At 45.9% G+C, this 23,732-nt stretch overlaps 1 protein-coding gene across 4 annotated transcripts in view; it reads left to right on the forward strand.

The window, feature by feature from the left end:
* The window catches only part of WDFY4 (WDFY family member 4), a 280,348-nt gene that overhangs the window by 16,179 nt on the left and 240,437 nt on the right, over positions 1 to 23,732 (forward strand). For all 4 annotated transcript variants that reach the window (XM_047759616.1, XM_047759613.1, XM_047759614.1 and 1 more), the window contains exons 2-7: positions 3,265 to 3,515; positions 14,444 to 14,558; positions 15,339 to 15,445; positions 17,479 to 17,613; positions 20,401 to 20,590; positions 22,874 to 23,063. In XM_047759616.1, the coding sequence (XP_047615572.1) occupies positions 3,282 to 3,515; positions 14,444 to 14,558; positions 15,339 to 15,445; positions 17,479 to 17,613; positions 20,401 to 20,590; positions 22,874 to 23,063 (971 nt within the window). In that variant the 5' untranslated portion in view covers positions 3,265 to 3,281. The remainder of the gene's footprint in view (positions 1 to 3,264; positions 3,516 to 14,443; positions 14,559 to 15,338; positions 15,446 to 17,478; positions 17,614 to 20,400; positions 20,591 to 22,873; positions 23,064 to 23,732) is intronic.

Consider the following 23,732-nt stretch of genomic DNA (forward strand, 5'->3'; position numbering starts at 1 on the left):
GCATTGCTGTGGTGTAGGCCAGTGGCTACAGCTCCAATTTGACCCCTAGCCTGGGGACCTCCATATGCTGCAGGAGTGGCCATAAAAAGACAAAAAAAAAAAAGGCAACAAGGGGCCAGTTTCTAGAATATAGTCTTTCAAAGCAACAAGAAAAAGAGGCAAAGATACAAGCAGAGGTTATGAATGGTCATTTTTTCAAAAGAGGAAATCCAAAAGGCTAGGAGGCATATGAAGAGATGCTCAAACGCATTAGAAAGTTAGAGAAACACAAGTTAAAGTGACAATGAGGGATCACTTTACTTCAGTCAGATTGGCAAACACTGGAAAGCTGGCTGATGTCAAGCAGGGATGTGAAGGAAATGGTGGAGGAGCAGGTGCGGGGACTGTGGTCTGGGGCTAGCTTTCTGGAGGCATCCTAGTTGGTGGTACTTAGTTGAACTGAGCGGTCTGGGAATGTCCAGGACAGGATGTCTCAGGCAATCTATCCATTCACTGCGGAGCAAACGCATCAAATAGGCACAGGATGTCTACTGCATAACATGGAGCAGCAGTTAGAGGAAATGATGTTGACACACACAGAGCCATGTGCTTGGTTCTGAAGTCATAAGGCTGATTGAGAATGTAAGCCGAGAAAAGATCCTGAAAGTCATTTGAGGAATTTAAAATGCATGCGTTCAGAAACCAAGTACTTGTGCTGTGTTTGATAAGGACCTGTGCTATCAAGCAGGTGGGCTGGGCCCAGCGGGGAAGACGGGAATGGGGGATGAAGAGCCAAGGGAAAAATGAATAAACCATCAATGCCAGAGAAGAGCCTAGTCCAGATCAGGGAGAGATGGTACTAAGACTGAGGAATGTCAGGCACCCCAGTAGCTGTCCCGGTCAACCCCAAAAAGGAAATAGATAAACTCCACCAAGCTCCAGCCCATCAACTGACAAAGCGAACGTACAGATAAAAAGTTTCCTTCAGAACACTCCTACACTGCTGGTGAGAATGTAAATTGGTACATCCACTGTGGAAAACAGTATGGAGGTACCTCAGATAACTAACTATAGAAATACCATATAGTCCAGCAATCCCACTCCTGGGCATATAACCAGAGAAAGCATTCACTGAAAAAGACATGCACCCCTATGTTCACTATTCACAATAGCCAAGACATGGAAACAATTTAAATGTTTAATGACAGATGAATGGGTTAAGAAGATGTGGTACATATACACAATGGAATACTACTCAGCCATAAAAAACCAAAATAATGCCATTTGCAGCAACGTGGATGGAACTAGAGACTCTCATACTAAGTGAAGTAAGTCAGAAAGACACATACCATATGATATCACATATCTGAAATCTAATATACAGCACAAATGAATCTATCTACAGAAAGAAACAAACTCATGGAGAACATACTTGAGGTTAAAAAGAAGGAGGGGAGGGAGTGGGAGGGACTGTGAGTTTGGCATTAGTAGATGCAAACTATTGCATTTGGAGTGGATAAGCAATAAGATCCTGCTGTATAGTACAGGGAACTATATCTGATCACTTGTGATGGAACATGATGGAGGATAATGTGAAAAAAATAATATATGTATAACTGGGTCACTTCGTCATATAGCAGAAATTGACAGAGCATTGTAAATCAACAATAATAAATTTTGTTTTGTCTTTTTAGGGCCACACCTGTGGCATATGGATGTTCCCAGGCTAGGGGTCAAATCGGAGTTGTAGCTGCCGGCCTACACACAGTGATGCAGGATCTGAGCTGCATCTGGGACCTACACTGCAGCTCATGGCAATGGCAGATCCTTAACCCACTGAGTGAGGCCGGGGATTGAACTGAGTCCTCATGGATACTAGTTGAATTCATTAACCACTGAGCCATGACGAGAACTTCAGGGTTTTTTTTTTTTAATTTTTAAAAAAAGTTTCCTTCAATAATGATGTTTTATTAAACAGGATAAAAGCCTGAATATCAATGGTAATTTTTTTGGGTAGGGGTCAGCTTGATATTCTCCCTGTTACCTTTTTTCTTCCCAATTTTTGACACTGAACGTCCATGGCTTTTGTAGAAGAAAATAATTTCTGCAAGTGAAGTTTGAGAATAATAAGTGTGTGTGAAAGAGGAAGAGCCAGGGACTCAGGGAGTTTTGTACCTAAAGGGTGAGAATGTTCCAAAGAGGGATGGCTTGTCTGGCCATGTGACCCTTAGTTAACTCCCATTCTAGCCTGCAAGGGATGTGTGTTTGAGCTAAAAATAAAGCATGACATATCCCTTCAGCTGCTGAGCCCAGAGCAAAACACTGGCAGATCCACCTCTGTGTCCATCTATCTGGTTTCCATCCCTTGATTAGTGTCTATTGGGTCATTGGCCAGATCCCAGGATAGACCCCCTAGGTGGTGACCCCGTGACTGGGGAAGTCTTCCTGTAGGGAACCCAAACATTGGTTCCTGCTTGGAGTTTCCTGCACTCCTGACAAAAAGCAGACCTTTGTTGTGCTATCAATCAGTCATGACTCAGCTATGAAGTATGATAACTGAAAAGTCAGGGACACAAATAAAGGTACCGTCTGGAGGCTACCTACCTGGAAAACCAGGCTTTGGCCAGTCTCATTTGCATGTTCCTGTCCTCGCCCCTACTGACCCCAGGTCCCAGCTTGCATGAACTGCTCCTTTGTGTGTGAATAGAGAGGTTAACTTAGGGGTTCAAAGGGTCACTTTGAGGATAAAGTCCTCTAAAAATATTGAGTGTGATAATGCTGAGAATGAAGAACTCACATCCTTTTAGACTCATGTGGTACACGGAAGTTATAATCGAAGATAGAGAATTACATGCCTGAATATGCTGGTAAGATATTTACACGTCTTCTCTATTTGTTCAGCCTTTTTAAAGGGGAATAGCATCAAGAAATAAAACAAACAAACAAACCAAACAGGCTTTGGTGTTAAAAGTTTGCATTTCAACTGGACATCATACTGCCCTCTTATATAGAGAAAATAAGAATGCCTATCTCTTTAATGAGAGCCTGCATAAAGAGTCTAGCAAGGTGCCTGGCACACAAAAGATTGTTAAGATGAGTCACTTCTAAATTGTTAAGGAATCTCTTTGTAAAGACGTGTTCCTTGTTTTAGTCAGTTTCAGATTCCTAGAGGAACCACCTTCAACAGGAACTGGGCTGAAGGAGGATGGTACCTTGTCTCACAGCAGCTTCTCCAGAAAGTGCTGTGACAGGACTGTTCATTTTGCTGTTTTGTTCTGAATTCAGATCTGCTTTGCTGAGGTATGGAGGCGAAAGACGTCTCAAAGGCTGAAGACAGGGCTGAGGATCCAGGTTCTGAAAATAAAGGCCAGCCTGATGTTGCCGCTCCTGACCTCCCACAAGGAGGGCAGACCCCTGGCCCCACTGCCCTCTGGGAGATGCTAGAACGGAAGTTTCTGGAGTACCAGCAGTTGGATCCCAGAAGCCCAGCTGAACGTCAGAGAAGCCTGTTGAATCTTCTCCCACAGTTCTTAAAGGTCAGTATTATCATTTTTGAAACTGTGAAAAGATGATACAGCACTCTGGGGACACGTGGATGATTGGAAGCTGGAGTCTGTAGTTTCCATATAGTCATAGGTGGTCTCCGACTGGTTGCTTTGAGGAGGGTGCTATGTGTTATTTATTAAAGAAAGCAAGTAAGGTGCATCTCCAGGGTGAGGATGGGCTTGGAGAGGATGGATGGTTGGCTCTTGAGTAATATTGTTTCTTTAGTTAAAAAAGTAATATTGTTCAACCACAATGCCAGCTTGGGAGCCAGAGGAGAAACCGGCTCCTTTGGGAGCTAGGAAAGGAAAGTGTGCCCTGAGATGTGCATGGCAGGGTGGCTGGTAACCTCAAACACCAGTAACACCAACACCAGGGCCTGGGAGAGCCAGGACATCAATTGTGTTGGTAGTAAACTGAGGTGTAATCGGTGAGGAGCAGCGAAGTAGTGCTCTCTTCCCCGTCACAGGCACAGGAGAGAAGCCCAGCCTGTCCCTGTTGGGCTAGTGGCAGCTGATGACAAGGGATTTCCTTTGTTGTCTTGGAATAAAACTTCTGCCAGTGAGGTCTGCCTTATAGTTGAATATATTGAAGTTTAATTGTAGAGTTGGAAACATAACACTTTATGAAGACTGAGTTTTTGCTTGACTAATGATTGGGCTTATTATTACAAAAACCGTACACCTATATTCGCAGCACAGAGAATGAGATATTTTTCACATTTAGAAGTAAACTGGGATAGATAGAAGCTTTGGCAGGGTTTTATTGGGAAACCCCTTTGTTAATATGTCTCATCTAACTTTTTTTTTTTTTTGTCTTTTTATGGCTGCTTCTGTGGCATATAGAGGTTCCCAGGCTAGAGGTTGAATCGCAGCTGTAGCTACCCACCTACACCACAGCCACAGCAACACAGGATCTGAGCCATGTCTGCAACCTACACCACAGCTCACAGCAACGCCGGATCCTTAACCCACTGAGAGAGGCCAGGGATGGAACCTGCATCCTCATAGATGCTCATAAGATTTATTTCTGCTGAGCCATGACAGGAACTCCGTTATCTAACTTATTAACCAGAAATATTTAAGGATTTTCAAAGATGACTCAGAATCTCCTCGGGATCATATGTATAGGATGCATTAAATACGTAGGCATGCCTTTCTATAAAAAATTGCCAAGTAACTTACTGTCCATAAGTTCATTATTTTCCTCCATGTTTTGGACTTCTATACCCCATTCAACCCACTTCATGGATTACATAATTAGGGAATGGAGAACATACTGGAAAAGAGGAACTAGGTTAGTGGAGACAGCTCAGGTTTCTCATTTCCAGGCTTCCCTGCTCTGACAACCCTGCTTCTGTGAGGCAGCTTAGTCTCACCCAGTTCTCAGATCAACTTTGCCTTATGGAAGTAAAAATGTGAGCATTCCGCCAACCCCCTCCCGCCCAATTCCACTGGGAATGTGTACGGGTTCAGCTGCTACATTTTTATCTTTCCCATCCCTCTGGGCAGCCCTGGATGAACGGACTATGCATTTGGGAGCCAGGGCTTGATACTTCTTCACCTCTTCCAGCTTGTGGATTTGAGAATTCATTCATTTGTTGTATAAATCTTTGTTGAGCTTCCATACCCTGTTCTAGGGCCTGGGACCATGAAAGTAAGGAAGATATATGGAGGTTTTACCTCTGTCCTCCAGAGCAGAGGATAACGACAAACACTCACAATGTGTTCTCTTTGGCTTGTAGGGGTTAAACATGAATCAGTGCCATTTTTTTCAAAATGGAAGGTTTTCATATGAGATTCAGATTTCAAATTTCTCTTGAATAGACCTGTAGCTGTAATATTGACAACTGGATGGAGTTGGTTAGGGGCCCCCTTTTAAACATAAGTTGGTCTTGGTCCCCATTTTACCCTAGTCCATCACTCCCTAATATCTTTCCTCCAAGGCACATTACTTATTCATGTTATCTGACTCAGCAGGCATTGACCTTATGAATAGGAAGCTGTTCCTATTATAACTGAACCTCAACACTGGCCCATGTCTCACAAACCCTGTCCTGGTGTGGTAAGGGCCCTCCCAGAACAAAGGGAAGGCAATGTGGCATAACCAGCATTTGCGTGCATATTCATGTGCAAGTCTGTAACACAGACCACCCAACCAGAATTTACAGAATGTATGTTATCTTATAAGGGGGACAAAGGGACCCAAGCGTAAAATAAAAAAATAAGGGAGGGTATATAAGACAGCACCCCACTGCATTCGGAGCTCAGCCTTTGGATATGAATCCCCTGAGCCAGTGCCGGCACTAATAAACGCTGCTTCCTGGCAAAAAGCCTCTGTGTCCCATCTCTCTGTAAGAGAATCCTGCAACACTGGTAACTGGAGGCACAATGGCCCTATAGCTGAACACATGACCTTTCAAGTCAAACAGTGGGGCTCGAGTCCCAGCTCCACTGCTTGTTAGCGGTGCATCCTTGAGCAAGTTACTAAATATTCCTAAACCTCCATTTCCTCATCTGTAAAGCAGAATCAATACAACTGCACTGGGAGACTGTGAGGGTGAGATAAGATGAGGACTATAAAGTCCACGGCATGTGGACAACAGACATGGTCCCCATCACCTTTCCACCAGTCACCAGAAGCTAAATATACATGTATAGTTTGAGATGCTGTAGCTATTATTCTCCAAACTGCTGACAAAAATATGCTATGTTTCAGATCCCTGGAGCCCACCTCTGATAAACCCTGTAGAGGCAGCATATCATAGGCTTTATTATTTTCTTAAAACCTATATTCTTTTATTAAGTCCTACATGTTTGCAAACCTGTTGTTCCTATTAAGTTCTGCCCAATAAAATCCTGCCACAGCCACAGCCACAGCCCTCAGGCTTCTTAATTAAGACCTGGTAGCAGGAGTTCCCGTCATGGCTCAGTGGTTAACGAATCTGACTAGGAACCATGAAGTTGCAGGTTCCATCCCTGGCCTTGGTCAGTTGGTTAAGGATCCAGCGCTGCTGTGAGCTGCGGTGTAGGCCAGTGGCTACAGCTCCGATTAGACCCCTAGCCTGGGAACCTCCATATGCCTCGAGTCTGGCCTTAGAAAAGCCAAAAAAAAAAATAGGAGTTCCCGTCGTGGCGCAGTGGTTAACGAATCCGACTAGGAACCATGAGGTTGCAGGTTCGGTCCCTGCCCTTGCTCAGTGGGTTAACGATCCGGCGTTGCCGTGAGCTGTGGTGTAGGTTGCAGACGTGGCTCGGATCCCGCGTTGCTGTGGCTCTGGTGTAGGCCAGTGGCTACAGCTCCGATTCGACCCCTAGCCTGGGAACCTCCATATGCCGTGGGAGCGGCCCAAGAAATAGCAATAATAACAAAAAAAAAAAAAAAAGAGCTGGTAGCAGAAAGCAGCATGGGGAAAGTGGGAAGTTTTTCATGCTGAGCGGGGTATAGTGCAGGTAAAATCTGAGCTGTAGATGAAGAGTGAAGAAGCCATTGGGATATAAGTCCTTATGTAAGAAGTCAAGCTTGTAGCTCTACATTTTATAACCATAAAACAAAGTTCCTCAAGTTGTCTATAAAGAACCCCCTTAGAAATATCAGGACTTAAAAAAGATATGCCATCTCCCATGAAATGTGGCCATCAATGTCAAAGCCTTATGCATGAATTGGTTGTCATGGAAAGCATGCCCCAACTGAATTGAAACTACTGAATGCATCTAAAAGATGGGCTACTCTGTTTGGTGGAGCTCAACTCTCTATACCAGGCTATTTTCACTTTGGATCCAAGGAAAATTAGGATGATCTGGAATATTCTTCCTTTTAAGACAATGCACACCAAAGATTCTGAAGTGTTGCTCTTGCTTGGGAAAGGCTATGTCCCTCGATTGTGGGATCTTGCCTATCTTATCCAGACTCTTTGTCAGTCAGAGCCAGCATAAAAGGGGTAGTCCATGTGTATTTAGGGCTCTGGCAAAGGCTGACAGCGGTGCATGTCCCACCTCAGTGGCTGTCACCTGCCTTGACTTAGTAAGTCTTGAGATTTGACAACAGGTCTTGTGAGGCAGTCTCCCTCAGAGCTGCTTCTTTGGAATGTTCTTTCCCAAAACTTCCCTTCAGCCTCTTTGACTTTCTCTTTTATGTGATTCTTCCAACCACACAGAGGACGAACTTATCCCCTATCCCTGTCATTGTTTACATGTAAATCTACATCAACTTTAGGCAAATACAAAGAGTGGCTTTGTTGGTTCTATAGTAAATTCTAGTCCCATTGTCTCTGGCTTGAAGAATAACTCTAGAATTGTTAAGGAGTGAACCCACTGGACACTTTGGTGATTGTCATGGTAATAAGGAGTCTCTAGGCACTGGAATCCCAGTACGGAGCTGCGGGCTAAGTCAGAAACAAAGTTCTCACCAGGAACTGCAGGCTCTCCTCCTCCACCAGGCTCTGTCTCTTCCCTTCCCAGGTCAAAGCCAGGGCTAGTGGTTACTTGCACTAGTGGTAAGTAGTAATGTTCACCAAGTTCTAACTAACTAAACCAGGCATTTTGCTTGGTGTTTACAAGGCCTCATAACAGCCCTATGAAGTAGGTGCTATTTTTATCCCAGCTTTATAAATGAGGAAAGAGAGGTCTAGAGAATTGCAAAACTTGACCAAGGTCACCCGGTTGTTAGTGGGGAGCAGAACTGAACCTGAGTAGTCTGCCAAGTCCTGTGTTCTTAACCACTGGGTTCCCTTGGACAATGCTGAGGTTCATAGAACAGAGCACACGTGGTTTCTTTTTCCTATCCCATGATTTATTGGACAATGGCTTTGCCTAGCTAGTGAAACTGGCAGTGCTAACGGCCTGAACCTAGCCAGAACACAGATTGCGACTTGAATCCATGCACCGGGACTTGATCCCGGCCTAAACCCAGATTGGGACTTAAACTCAAGGTTTTAAAGTAGAATCACTCACCCTGTGTCTGGACTCACTGAGGTTCAGGTTCTTCATGTCTCCATGCAAAAGGAATTCAGCAAGAGATAAAGTGATAGGCAAGAAATAGGTTTATTAGGATAGGACGCTTGTGAGAGATGCCAGCTTGTGAGAGATGCCAGCAGGCAGGCAAGGAAGCTCTGCCCCCAGGATCCAGTGGGCTACAGTGTTTATCATCCAAGGGGAGTGGGGATTGGAAAAGCCCACCTCTTCCTTTCTGGGAGTACTGGCTTCTCCTGGGTATCTGGTAAGGTGTGTATTCAAATGAGCAGAAGGGCGGTCCTCAAACTCCTGCCCCTGGTCTGAATCTGAATGCAGACCTCATCCCATCCCCCACCTAATGACCTGAGACCATTCTCAAGGCTCCACTAAGGGAGCAAGCCTGCCTTGTTCTGATGGCTTTTTTTGAGCAATTTATTGACTTACAGTGATCTCCCAATGTCCCCTAAGTTTCCCTCATTATCTGTGGTCCTTTATTGGGACTTCTAAAACTACCTGTGTCTACTCCATCCCTATCACTAGTATCCATGTCCCCTTGGGTACAAAAAGTATCCTACCCCCTGCACAGGCACTCTTTGGGTAGCTGACTCCAGAATGTTGCAGACAAGGAAGAAGTTTTATTACATCACACGGGAAGCAGCACAGAGACAATGACTTCCCAGAATGCAGAGCAGCGCTTGCAGGAAGGATTTAACTGATTATTTTTCTTTCCCTGCCAAGAGCTTTGGATTTTGGTCTTTCTAGAGCCTTCCCTATCATAGGATCTCACACCAAGGGAAGAAGGCATTCTTCTAATAAGCATGGGTAGGTTCTGTTTGCTTTCAGCTGTGTTTGCCTTAGAGGAAAGGGAACTATATGGGTCTTTTCATTGCATAGAGATATTTAGTAATAATAGGGGAAAGCTAGAGCTATAAATGTAACTGTTGAAGACTGTTCTTAAAATATGCACTTTGAGAGAAAGCAGGCAGTGAGACAGGGAATCCTTTGCAATTAGTGAAAAATTCCTCACCATCTGGGACAGACAATCTGGGAGGTAGGACAACTTGGGAAGGAAAGGGAATCTGGATGTGGCAGATTAGAGATGCTGTGAACGGAATCACACTGTTCCCTTCAAGAGGTTTCATCTAGGTCCTCTCCCCTTGAATCTGGATGGGTTTGTGATGGCTTGTCTATTGGAATAGGGCAGAAGTGACATTTCTGGGCTTGGGCCTCCTAGAGATTTGTAGCTTCTTCCTGTCACTTAGAATACCCACTCTTAGAACCTTGCTGCCATATTATGAGGAAGCCCAAACATCCTCAAGTGAAAGTCTACATGGAGAGAAACCAAGGCCCCAACCTTACAGATGCGCTTGCTGCTGACAGCCAACACTAACCATCCAGCTTTGTGAGTGTGCCATCTTGTGGGTGGATCTCTTGGCCCTCGTTAACTGCCCTGGCTGAGTGAAGCAAAGAAAAGTTGTCCCTGTTGAGCCCTGCCCAAACTGTAGATCCATGAGAAAAATAAATGATTGTTGTTATTTTAAGCCACTCAGTTTTGGGCTGGCTTTTTGGAACAGTGGGTAACATGGGCAGGACTCCATTTATTTCCTAGTGTGGAGAGACTGGAATTAATACTAAGTCAGTGTACTTGAAAGTGAGAGTGAGAGTGTGTGTGTGTGTGTGTGTGTGTGTACATGTGCATGTACACAGGTGTGTTTAGGTACTCTTAGGCTAACTGCCTGGCCAATGATACAGAGTTTATGCCTTTGGGCAGGTCAGTTATTCTCACATAAACCAAGTATGGGTACAACTGACTGTGGAAGAGAGAGAATAGCATTAAATACAATAATAAGGACGATAAACAGCTATTTCCAAGTGTGGTATCTAGAGAGGATGGTGAGAGTAAATACCCCTCTTTGTCCATCCCCAACTTTAAACCACCTCAGAGTGGGGCCTGCAACACTGTTTATTCCCTTTTGGGGTGGGAGGAACAACATTTTTGTTATGTTAGCAAAGTTTTGATGCATCATTTTTTCTTTTCTATTTACAAAGGAGAGAATCAATTTTGTCATAGCACCAAGGGGACCTCATGTAAAGTCTCCGATATTGTTTTGAGTTCATTTGAAAGCCAAATTACCAAATTCTTTGGCAAGGAAGCAATAGTAATATTGCAGTCACACTTGAAAACTAACCAGGTTCTCTGCCATTCAAAGCTGGGGTTTTTGCCCAAATCTCCAGAGCATTTTGTCATCCCTTATTTTCCTTTGGAGACCAGAGCATCATTTTCTTTCTTCCTTCCATGTGAGGGGACAGCCACAAGGCATGTTGGTGCAGCTTAGATAATGCAAGTAAATAAGAGTTTTAAAAAATATTGAGCAATATTCTCCCAGCGTGCAAACCCCAGTTTGGGAGAAAATTAGGTCCTTTTGGAAGCTGCCTTAACTCTTTGGGGTCTCCAAGGTACCATTCAGTAAATGATTGCCTCTGAGCCTGAAATAGTACCCCAGTGGCCTGAAAGAGTTAATGCGGCCTCCAGAAGTGCCCATCATGGTCCCAGGAAGGAGTGTGGGCCTTGGGAGAATCTGGCTGAGCATACAATTACTGTTCAACTCACAGTGGCCCAATTTGCTTTATTGGAGAGTGCCTCCTGGAGTCCCACTGCTCAAAGACGATCTAGATGCCTCTGAGTCAACTGTCTGCAAATTGGTCTTTGAGGGGTTTGCCAGTGCAGGGAGGAGGCACAGGAATTTGTTAGGAAGACATAATAGCAGAGTTCTCCGTCCTGGGGAAGAGAAAGAATCTTACCAAAGAAATTCCCTGCCAGAAGGACAGATTTTCTCTCTGGAGATGACTGTTTTGGGTGAAAGCTGGTTTCCAGGTGGTAGCCATACATTCTTAGACATGCTCATGCTGCTGGGGTATGTGTGAGAGAATTCAGCTCTTTATTCTGCTGCTTAACTGGTTCTCTGGGCTTACCTTCTGGCTCAGCCTCAGTTGTTTCTTTAAAGTGGGAATAATCATAATGCCAACTGCAAAAGTTTGTTTCGAGGACTAGTGGAAACAATGCATGTAAGTACTTGGCCCAGCGTTTGGCACAAAACTGGCATGCAAGACACTTGCCCATCATTCTGCACAGTGTGGGTTTCATAATCATGTGTTCACTTATTAAATATTTGCTGAAGGTCTACTATGTATAACAATGTTTAACATTCACCTAGCATTTTTGTAGTTTCAGCAAAGTTCTGATGTACCGCTTTTTTATTTACAAAGGAAAGGTGTAACTATGTTTGTTTATGGGGTAGAAAATTTTTAAAGTATCTCAGAAATAAAGTTTCATTCAAATCAAAATAAATACCCAATACTCACCACCCACATTAAAGAAATAAAACATTTCAGATAAGCTAAAGTCATCTGTGAATTCATTCCCTTTCCTCTCTCCTCCAGTGGTAAGTCCAAACCTGCTGAATTATCATTCCCTGTGGGGAATGATATATATATAGAGATAGAAAGTTGTAACACATTTTACAAATATCATTCTAAAATACCAGTGAGACCATATGTAAATTACATAATAATACAGGTATATTTTTATAACCATAAGTAATATTATTGTGTAATTTATATACAGACTCACAATTATACTGTAATATACTTTTGCTATTTGCTTTTTCCACAACATTCTTTTTCTGGGGTTTATCCATATTGATACAGCTCTCTTTCTCTTTTTTGGTTCTATGTAATATCATATAACTATGTCACAAATTATTTGTTCATTGTCCTATTTATGAACATTAAGTTTATCTCAATTTTTCCCAATCACAAATACCACATAAATATTCCTCTTTATCATCCACGTCTCCTTGTGCACACCTGCCAGCATTTCTCTAGGAAATATACCTGGGGGTGGAATTGCTGGGTAGTTGGACGTGTGCCCCTTTAACTTTACTGGTTTGGGTTAGATGCTTCTTCAAAGAGGTTGAAATGACATTCTGCTGGTAGAGGATGGGGGTTTCATGGTCCCTCGCCTTCACCCACATTTGATATTTTCAGACTCTTCATTTTTACTAACCAGAAAAGTATGTATCTCATTGCAGTTATAGTTTGCATTTTCTTGGTTATTAGTAACTTGATATTTATCTTTTATAAATTACTCACTGGCTGTTTTTTTGAAAATCAGATTTTCTTTCTTTTTACTTTTTAGGGGTCTAGATATCATTCTTGTTTTAGCTATACACATTGCAAATATTTTTCCCCAATCTGTGACTTTGCTCTTTGTTTTGCATATAGTGTATCTTTTTACATAGAAAAGATTTTTAAGGGTTTTTAATTTTTAACAAATACAGTACGGCAAGGAAATATCTTGAAAATGATTTCCCTTTGGAAATTTTATATCGTTCTCACCTTTTCTAAAAGGAAGGTCTGAGCTTAAAAAAAACTTGGTCAGACCTTTGGGCAGGAATATAATTTAATATGGTTGGGGAGTGGGAGCAGTGGACAGCAGTCCAGCAAAAATGCACTTCATAGAGGCCACTAATTGCCAGGAATGTGCACAGGAACTTACCTTCCTGGTGGGCACCTGAGATCCGGAGTTGCCAGGAACTCAGGTCTGAGGCCAGGGATCATCACTCCACTCTGTTATGCAGCCTGGGACAACACAGGAGAACAAAGGGGAAAGACATGGATGAAAAATAGATCTAGGAACAGCATTCCTATGGAAATGGGGAGGAAATTCTGAGAAGACTCTGGCACCCCAAGCAGAATTGTAAAGGACTTCTATTAAATAGTATCCTAAACAATAAGGGGGAAAATCTGAGGAAAAATATGTCCAGATAGGATAAAGATAGAGAAAGGGAAAATAAGAAAGGATTTTAAGGAAATTAAAAACAAATGAGATTAAAAAAAAAATGACAATAGCTTGGACTAGGAAAAGATTTTCTAAGCCTGGAAATAAAGCCAGAACACAAAGGAATGGATTGAGAAATTTCATTTAAGGGGAATTTCAGATTTCTGTACAACAAAACCAGGCAGTACCAAATTCAAAGATTAAAAACGACACATTAAAAAAACTGAGATAGTATTATAGATCAAGATGAATGATTTTTATATATAAAGAGATTTTTAAAATAAATTAAAAAACAATGAAAACCCTGATAGGATATTGAGCTAAGAGTAAAAACAGATAACTCAAGAAGCATGAAAAATGTTCATCCACTCTAGTTATCTAAAGATTGCAATTGAAATCTATAAGTTTTCTCATTCAAGATGAAAAAGCACCTCAGTGCTCATTGTTGGTATGGGTAGAAAGAAACCAGCCCTTTCCCCTGAAGCCCTTGGAGACTAATCTGGCAAAATTTTCTGGAGACCAAGTTAGTAATATGTACCCAAACAGTAAAAAAATAGAAAAACAAAACAAAAATACCCCAAACAAACAAAAAATGCACTCTTTTAATTTGCAATCCTGCTTTTATGCTTATAATTTTACTTTTTTAGAATTTATTTGAAGGAAATACTTGCATGACTAAAACTAAGATATCTGCATGAGATTTAATAAGTATGTAAGAGCAGCATCAAGGAGACACAGCTATTGATGGCAAGGAAGGGGAGGGAGAGGGATCTAGAGAATCCCTCTTGGAGTTTCTCACTCAGGCAAGTGGGGGCCTGGTAGGACCACACACTCAGACAAGATGCAACAGGTTTTGGGAGAAAGCAATGGATTCAGTTACATGTCTTTGATGTGTCATGAGCATGCACTCAGGGTAGAGGTCTAGGGGCCAGTTGGATGTGGTTTGGAGCTCAGCAGGAAGTTGAATTCATAGGAAATGGAAGCTGGAGGGTAGTCACCTACCCTTCGGATGCCCCAGTGAAAGCAAGTTGAGGCCTTGGTTTGGGTGGCAGGGAGGAAGGAAGGTGATTCTCACACTTTGTGGTATAGCTTTGACATCTCTGAGCAAATCTTGTGTGTTGCACTTCAGGCCTGGGAACACTCTGTGGGGATCATCTGTTTTCCCAGTCTCCAAAGGCTGGCTGAAGATGTTTCTGAGCAGCTTGCCCAAGAAATACAGAAGGTACTGGTGGGAAAGCCTGCAGGTAAGAGAAGAGAGGTCCCGAGACCTCCATGGAGAGTACAAAAGCTCTGCAGCATTCCCCTAGGCCTCCAGCCCAGTCATTCTCTGCTTTCTGGGGGGTAGTTAGAGCAGTGCCTTCCAAAGCCACAGCAGGCCAGATTCGCTATGGAGAACCCTGGAGAACAAAGGAAAAGTCTCGAAGAGGGAAGAGAAAGGGGACCTGGGGGACTCTGCTGCTCCTGGGAGGGACAGATACACATACACACAAACACAGACCCCCCCACACACACACGCAGAAAAGACAGAGAAACCAAAGCCAAGCATGTTTCCTGCTTGGGTCTCCTGACTTGTTTCCTTCCACTCACGGAAATGGACCCTGGAGACTGAGGACTGGAGGAATTCCAGGGGGAAGGAAAAGCTTCAGCATCGGGTAGATTGCAGGAACCCCTGTGACCAAAGGGGCTGTGTGATACAGAAAGTGGGGAGAAGACACTGGATTATGGCAGGTCCAATTTCTGAAGAGCTTGTTCTTATTATTTACCAATAGGGAGCCACTGATGGTTGTGGAACAGGGAAGGTGGCATGGCAAAGGCTATCCTCCAAGGAGATTAATGTGGCAGAGTGTGATGAGATGCTTGGTATAGATTCAGGTGTCATTGTGGAGGGGTCAAGAGGCAGAAGTTCCCTAAAGATGCTAAGGCACCTCTCATGGTGAGAGGGCCCCGAGTAGAGGGAAGCTGAGTGACCAGGCCACCTCATTGCTCTGCTGGTAACACTTTCTCTCTTCCCACACTGTTTCCAGAGCAAGCGCGGGTGGCAGCTGGGCAGTTGCTGCGGTGGAAGGGGGATGCAGATCAGGATGGCTACTTGCTCCTGAAGTCAGTGTACGTGCTCACGGGGACAGATTCGGTAAGTTCCAGGCCCCACAGGCCTGGTCTGAGTGCTTCTCATTGGGTATAGAGGGACATCCCAGCACAGGTCAGTGCCATGCCCCACCAGGGTCTTCCTTTTCATGAAACTGACTTACTGTTTCTCCTCTCCTACCCCTGTTTTGATATAGAGCATGGACTTCAGAGTCTGAAATTCACATTTGCATCCTGCCTTTTCAGTTCAAAGCTGTGTGCAACCTGGAGCAAATTATTTGACCTCTCTGCTTCTCAGTTGTGTTGTTCATTCTAAAACTGGGGATAATAACGCCCCTGTTGTGGAGTTAGTGTGAGGATAAACAATGTCTGATGTGTATGGATTGTATTTCCTGCTGGGTGTATCCCATGCATTGTACACATTGATACTCCCCAAACCCTAGGAGTCAGGTTACGGTGAGGTCGCACTGGTGACGAGAAATCTGGTTTGCTGGTGTCTACAGCCGTCTGACTCCAGAGCCTCTGCTCCAATCCATTGCTCGCCATTGCCTCCTGCTAAACTCAGACTAAAGGAGCCAGGCCTGCAGGCACCTGCCCTGTGCTGTCCCAGAGACCAAGAGGTCGGCCCCTCCTTCTTCCCTTCCTATCCTGGCTGCAGTCATGGCCTGCCACAGGAAAGCAGGGGCCTTGAGTGGTTTGCCGAGGATTGGTGTTCTCTCAGGCAGAAGCAATCTCTGGAGAAAGCTGTGGCTGTCAGCGGAAGTGGTCAGAGGCCCTGTGCAGGGCAGGGCCAGAGGCTTATCTGTGCAGGGAGAGTGTCCACTCTGCGTGTCCTGGTGGCCAGACTAGGAGCAACAGGAAATAGGCTAGGGGCAATGGCTGCCCTCTGTCTAGTGGTGAACACAGGCCTCTGATGGGTGTCTGGAGACAGTGCCAGGAGGTGAGAGGAGCCCACGGAGGATCACCTGGCTTCCTCCATGTGTACTGTCTGGACCACCATCAGGCACAGAGGCCTGGGGCATAGAGTGGGGGCCCTTCCACCCCTAGGGAAGGACTCTTTTCAGTCCTAGAGCCATGTTTTCTGCTGCAGGGAGTCAGCCCCTAAAGCAGTGAGAGAAGTAAGCAGTTGGCTTCCAGTGGAGCCAGTGTGGCTCAGAGGACAGAGAGAGCCACCTTGTGTGCAGTTGTGCAGGGCCACATGTCCAGTAGGGGGCAGACAGTACCTGCAGTGGATGCTTTGAGGCCCATGGCCTGCATTATATTCCTGGTGCTGGCCCAGTCTCATTCTCTTCCTTTCTCTTTTACCCACCACGTCTGTCAGATCAGTCAATCAAGTGGGAAATTGCACAGACAATACACTTTATATTAGCCACACCTGTGTTCTCTCGTGCTCATGTGTGTGCATGGGTGTGCACACACACGCAGAGGCTGCAGCCCCAGTAATCCCAGTGGAGCTGCAGGCAGGCCCATGGAAGAAAGGCCCCAGGAAGCCCCACACACAGGCTGGTCCCCCTTTGCCAACTCCCTGTCTCCTCTCTGTCTGGCAGCCCTGGCGCTGGTTACAGAGGTGTGGTTCTCTGGATTATTGGTCCTCACCTCTAGGGCAGTTTTGGTAATGATGAGGTCCTGGATCTGGATGAGGGGATGGAAAAGGCCCTGATTATGTCCCAAATTCAGGCGCTTCTTTGTTCCCAACCACCCCCTCCTGACTGTTTCCAGTTCCCCTATCAGGAGGAAAGGTACCCAGATCAGCAGTGATTGCCAGGAAAGCCCTTGATTTCTGCCCTGCAACAATCCCTCACTCCCTCCTTTCCTTCCATCCTATCATCTATCATATAAAAGATACAAGGTTTATTGGGCACACAATATACATTTTATGTAAATGTAAGCTTCAGAGCCATCCAAGTGGGTCCTATGACTGTCTCCATTCCTAAAGGAGAATGTGTTGTCCAGAGACAGGATGTGACTCACCTCCGTTCCTGCTAAAATGCCCATTTTGGCCGAACTTGCCAGTCTGGGTCTGGAGCCTGGTTCTGTCTGGCTCTGTGGCCCTGGGTCACATCTGCTCTTCCTTTGCAGGAGACGCTGGGCAGAGTTGCTGAATCTGGGCTCCCAGCCCTGCTCCTCCAGTGCCTTTACCTCTTCTTTGTCTTTCCTCTGGAAAAGGATGAGCTTTTTGAGAGTGATATTCAAGTTCAGAGGATGTTTGTGCAGGTGAGTGGGAGGAGGGCTGAATACCCCTGGGCTGAGACCACCCTCTGCTTCTCCAACCTCTTTTCCTCCCTCTTCCCCTTGTTGGAAGCTCCTCTGTTCTCCTGGAGGTCTCAGCTTACCCCACTGCCCGCAGGCTCTGCAAATGCATTTGGAAGATGGAGTTTCTTTTCTCTCTAATTGCATCCCTTTATTCTTCCTGCTCTCTCCCAGAATCATGTGCTCCTTCCACTTCCTACCAGCTCCTTCTCCTCCAGTCTACATCCCTGGGTCCTGCCTGCCTTCCCAGGACCTCCTGTCTCTGGCCCCTATGACTCTGGGAACAAGCATGCTAAGCCAAACCTGAATAACCATAGCCCATATTTTCTAAGTCCTTGCTATGTAATTACATTTATGTCATAACCTGACATCCATCGCAGGATGTATGTGGTATTGTCATCCTGATTTGATACAAACTAAGGTATGGCAAGTAAACATGAGACACAGAGATGGGGGCTTGAATTAGAACCCTGGGAATCTGGCTCCTGAGTCTGCTCACAGTCAGACATCTAACCACTCTGTGTGGTCAGCTTCTCCCTCCCTCTCAAGACCATCTCAGGCCACAAGCATCAAATGCTATGTCCTCTTGTCTATCTTTTCTATCCTCTCTGACCAGCAGTGACTTTTATTTGTCTTTTTAGGGCTGCAGTCCCAGCATATGGAAGTTCACAGGCTAGGGTTGAATCAGAGATGCAGCTGCCAGTCTATACCACAGCTACAGCAATGCAGAGGATCCAAGCTTTGCCTACGACCTACACTACAGCTCACGGCTGTGCCCGATACTTAACTCACTCAATGGGGCCAAGGATCGAATCTGCATCCTCATGGATACTAGTTGGGTTCCTAACCCGCTGAGCCACAACAGGAACTCCGAGCAGAGACTTTTAACATAACTTCTTACATCCCTCCCCTGCCCTCTTACTGACAAGTCCTGCTTTCTCAGCTTCTGGGATGCTGTATCTCCAGAAAACTCCATCTGCCTCTCTGGTGAGGGGAACTGTATGTCTTACTCATCTTTGTGTGTCCAGTGCCTTGGACAGGGTCTCACACAGAGCACATACTTAGGACCATTTGGGAATTGCCAGTGCAGCTGTCCACTGAGCACTCATGTCCACATTCCCATCCATTTTAGACCAATTCTGAAGCCAGAATCATCATTACCAGAGGGCATCTCACAGGTCCTAGCAGATGCCACTTATGGTGGATTGTCCCCTAAGCTGCTTTCGTTAGAAATTTAGGCATCATTTACCTGCATATAAATCACATTCTAAGTGGTGGCCAGGATAGAACAAAGCTATACTGTGTGGCTTCTATGTGCTCTGCAGGGAATTAGTGCAGCCTTGTCTTCGGAATCTTCTTCACATATGGACAGGACGTGAGCCACAGTGATAGACCACGTCAGAGTTCCTCAGGGCTTCCTTATTTCATTCCACAAAAATATACAGTGCTCTTCTTGGGTGTGTCTCCATGCCTGACCCACACTCCCTCCTAGAGCTGACAGAGAGATGCAGACGCCAAATGGGGGGAACAATCACATAAATAAATGAACAGTGTCCAATTTTTTTTTGTCTTTTTGCTATTTCTTGGGCCGCTCCTGCGGCACATGGAGGTTCCCAGGCTAGGGGTCGAATCGGAGCTGTAGCCGCCGGCCTACGCCAGAGCCACAGCAACCCGGGATCCGAGCCGCATCTGCAACCTACACCACAGCTCACGGCAACGCCGGATCGTTAACCCCCTGAGCAAGGGCAGGGACAGAACCCGCAACCTCATGGTTCCTAGTCAGATTCGTTAACCACTGCGCCACGACAAGAACTCTAGTGTCCAATTTTTTAAGTGCTCTGATGGAAAAGTGAAAGCCGCTAGGAGATGAGGAGAAGAGGACCTGATTTCCAGCAGAGACTAAATGGGGGCTCTTCTGAGGAAATGCCATTCAACCAGGGAGCTAAAGGTTGGGATGGAGGTGTAGGGTGGAAGAAGATGAGAGAGGAAGAGGGAATGGCCCAGTAAGTCAAGGGTTATAGGGTCACGCCCACTGCCACCTGCAGGGGAGGCAGGGAAAGGGGATCGGTGCTCAGCTCCATGGATGCCCGGCCGGGAATCCATCACTGTGTGAGAAGGGGCTCAAGGACTCAGATGGAAGGAGCTTTCCATATTTGCTAAACTAGAAGAAGATCCAGGTATACCACTGAGAGGCAAAGGGAGAGCACATGTGATAACCCAAGAGAAGAAGCAGGGCTGGGCCAAGCAGAACCTCGTGAGCCTTTCGAGGGCATTCGGTTTCCACCCCAGGTATGTAGGAAGGTGTGGAAAGTTCCTCTGATAGCCACATGGATACTGGATTGGCAGGGGCAAGGAGCCCAGTTAGCATGTTATAGGATAAACTCTTGATCTTATGGAGAAGTAGAGTCTGAATGCCAAACGGAGACTTCAGGCACACAGATCTCTTTTTAAACAGCACTGGGCCCTGTTAATTCCATACTTTTAATTGTCGGTGGCATTTTCTGCACTTCTGTATAAAAAGACCCCTCCCTAAGTCAAACATTTCTTTGTTATCCTGATATGGAAAGGATAACCCCTGCCTGTGTGGGGTTAGGAGTCCACAGTTTGGCCTTGTCACCCTTTCTAGGTGACTGTCAACCATGCTGCTCTAGGGCAGAGGGCAGACCCCACACAATCCTTCCTGCTGAGACATGGACAAGTGGGGAAGGAGGCTTTCTAATCGGTATCTCTGTGCCTTTTTTTTTCTTCCAGATGTTGATCAACATTTGCAGTGAGACTCAGGGTCTGGAGGGACTTCTCTCGGGAAATGAACTCCAGTCTCTGATGATTGCCACAACGTGTCTCCGAGAGCACAGCTGCTCCTTTTGGAAGGAGCCCACCTTCTGTGTGCTGAAGGCGATCTCTAAGGCCCAGAACCTCAGTGTCATCCAATACCTGCAGGGTATGACCCTGGGAGATCAGGGATGGGCTGCAGGCACACTTCCCACAATAAGACCCTGGGATGCCCTTGCAGCCTCAGTATAGATTCCAGGGACCAAAAGAGAGATGAATAAATGGGGTTTTCATGGATGCCCAACTATGCCTATGAGGTGACCCTACACTGCTTGGGTCCCTTCATGAAAGCGATTTTATTGTTCATTCTGATGCTCCACTGGCGGGGAGAGAAAGGGAGAACTCATTTACTACACGCATACTATCGAACAGAAACCATGTGGGGTTCATTTGTATGTTACCTTATTTGTTTCTTTGAGATATATATTACTGATTAATGCCATCTGCAGCAGAGGAAACAGAGATTAAGGGTGATGAATCTGCCAATGCTCCCCAGCTAGTGAAGAAGAGAATCGAGTCAATCCTAGAGATGCCCAATTTCAGTGCCTTAGGTTCTGCTCTGGGCAGCATATGTAGGAGTTAAGGTCATAGTTTCTAGAATCAGACAGCTGAGGCATGGGCTCCAGCCCTGTCCTCTCAGCTGAGTGACCTTGGGCATTTAACTGCCTGGTGCTTCAATTCTTTTATATGTAAAATTGAGGTAATATATCCCCACTGACCTCAACAGACTGTTGTAACCCTTCAACCAGTTGGTATATGTGAAGTGCTTAGATAGCTCCTGACATGCAGGGGATGCCCCAAAGGTTTCGGCATCACAGCACCATTACCTAGGTGTGATCAAAGGCAAGGCACCAAGGGAATCAGATTCTTGAGCAGTCCCTGGGGCCTCCCTTAGCATCATCTGTCTCCCAAGGGCCCAGGAAATGCTGGGAAGCATGGCTACCACTGTGGCTCACAGACTCTTGGGAAAAATGTATTGGCCTCCTCTCAGGTACTGGCCTATCGTGGGGCAGGGAGGGAAGCTCTGCAGGGCTAACTCCCAGGGGGTTGTTTTGATGAAGGTCTTCAGCTGACCTCCCCAGCAGCCCTGAACCATTTTTCAGCTCTACCAGCTGAAGGGCTGCTTTGGAGCACAACTGTCCAGCCCTTGGTTAACTCCAAGGTATAGGGTCTCTTTGGGAGAGGTGGGGGTCTGAGCCTGCCAGTGTGAACTATTGCCCTGTGATCTGTCTTCTTTCTGGGGCCTCCTGTAACAGAGGGTGTCAGCTGGTGAGAACTAGGAAAGTACAGACCCACCCTCTCACTGTAACTGAGCCCTGGGCTGAAACGTCACCTCCAATTTCAAGACTGAAGTTTCCTGTGAGGCCAGGGCCTGGTAGTCATGGTGTAGAGCTGAGCTGGCCCTGAGATGCACAGTAGACCCCAAACAGGCTAGAGTAGGAGACCCCTGAGAAAAGGCTGCCTGTATTGGTATTGAGGGGGGGTTCTCACTGTGGTCATTATTCTCAGCTGCCCAAGATAACATCTGGAAAAGAAAACTTCCACCTCAGTGGAGAGCAGGCAACCTACAGCTCTGTGCCCAGGACCCCTATAAGGCAGTGAGAACCTTCCCTGGGTGTATAGGCTAAGGAGAAGGCCAGGAAGTAAGACTGGCCTGCTGTTTACCTGCCAGCCCATAGCTCTCAGTGCTGCCTTGCCTGGTCCGCAGACTTTGGAGAGACTGAGCATGCCTTATCTCCAGCTCTTTATAGGCACTTTCCCTGATCCACTGGTGTGGCTTTCCCAGCCCTCAGAAGAGGCTTCTCCCAGTGAAAGAGCCCTAGAAACTGTGATCCATCCATATGCAACTCTAATGACAACCGTTTTCTGACTCAAATTTTCCCCTGGCCTCTCACAGCTCTGGGGTAACCAGCAGGGCCTGCCTTCCTTCCCCTCCCTTGTGGACCATACTTTCAGGCTCTAACCCCCTGAATTCTTTAGTAGCTGAAACACATCATCTTTTCGCCCTTTATTTTCCCACATATCCATATATCCATCCCTGCACTTTTCTCCAAACTAATTTCTGCTCAGCCTTGCTTCCCTAAGGTCTTCCACGAAGCTCAGGTCTTCAACATGTTATCTAATGGACCTGGACCCTTGAGTGGGGGGGAATCAGGAGCAGAGGGCTAAGCGATTTCCTACCTCTTCCTGTTTCCCCGGCTCTCCTTCTGGGCCCCAGAGTGTGGTTCTCAGGATGACCCTTCCTAAAGTGGAGGCTTCTTGATCCAAGAGGTCAGCAGAAAAATGTTCTGAATGACTTCTCTTTCACATCTTTAAAGATGGGAGAGAATGACCACTGCAGAAGAGCAATAGCCTCCGAACTCAGTGGGGGTATGTTTCTTCCCTCTTGCAGCCATGGATTGCATCAAGATCTCTCTGCAGAACCTCTCCAGGCTTGCAGATGCTCTCCCTGTTCCTGAGGTGAGCGAGGCCATGAACCTCGTCTTGGGCTTTGTGAAGGACTCCTACTCCATCTCCCCGGCTCTGTTCCTGGAGTTTGAGAACGGGGAGGGCTATCCTCTGTTACTCAAAGTGTTACTTCGGTAAGTTGCTGTGCTTGGTGGGGAAGAAACAGTGGAAGCCTCGGTCCTCAGAATCACTTGTGGTGCTTTGGAGAAAGCCTCAGATATTGAGCCTCAGATATTGAGGCTTTTCCGAATGTCTCCTGACATACAGATCTCGGTAGAACATGGCTGGAGAGATTTTTATTGCAAAAGTAATTCAATATAGCAGTCAGCTTTGAAACCACTTCTTAAGAAAACCAGTGGGTGATCAAAATAATATTACCAACTTCATTTGGTGGCACACGCCACCTGCATGCCTGCTGGCCTGACAGTCACCTGTCAGAATCCACATCCTGTGTTGGAGGGCTTTCTGGGATGGCTGTAATTGGCTCTGCCTGTATGCTTGGCGGCTGGAAGTGCTAAAATATCAACAAACCCCAGAAGCAGCCCTCTACCAATGACTGGCAGAAACTGATGGATACATAACCAGCAAAGTTGCCCCTTGAATGAGATAGCTCTACCCTGCCTTCCAGAGTTCCCAGGGGGAATAAGCTCTAACTGCTCTTGCTTGGTAATGTTCCCATACCAGCCTCCTGCTCACAGGGCCTCTTCCCTACTGTTATTCTCAAATTCTGGCCCCATGGGAAATGCAAATGGAGACTGTTCAGCTGAGTCTGGACTAATTTCCTCCACTCTGACTTGCTATAT

Source organism: Phacochoerus africanus, chromosome 15, assembly GCF_016906955.1.
Source record: "Phacochoerus africanus isolate WHEZ1 chromosome 15, ROS_Pafr_v1, whole genome shotgun sequence".
NCBI lineage: Eukaryota > Metazoa > Chordata > Mammalia > Artiodactyla > Suidae > Phacochoerus > Phacochoerus africanus.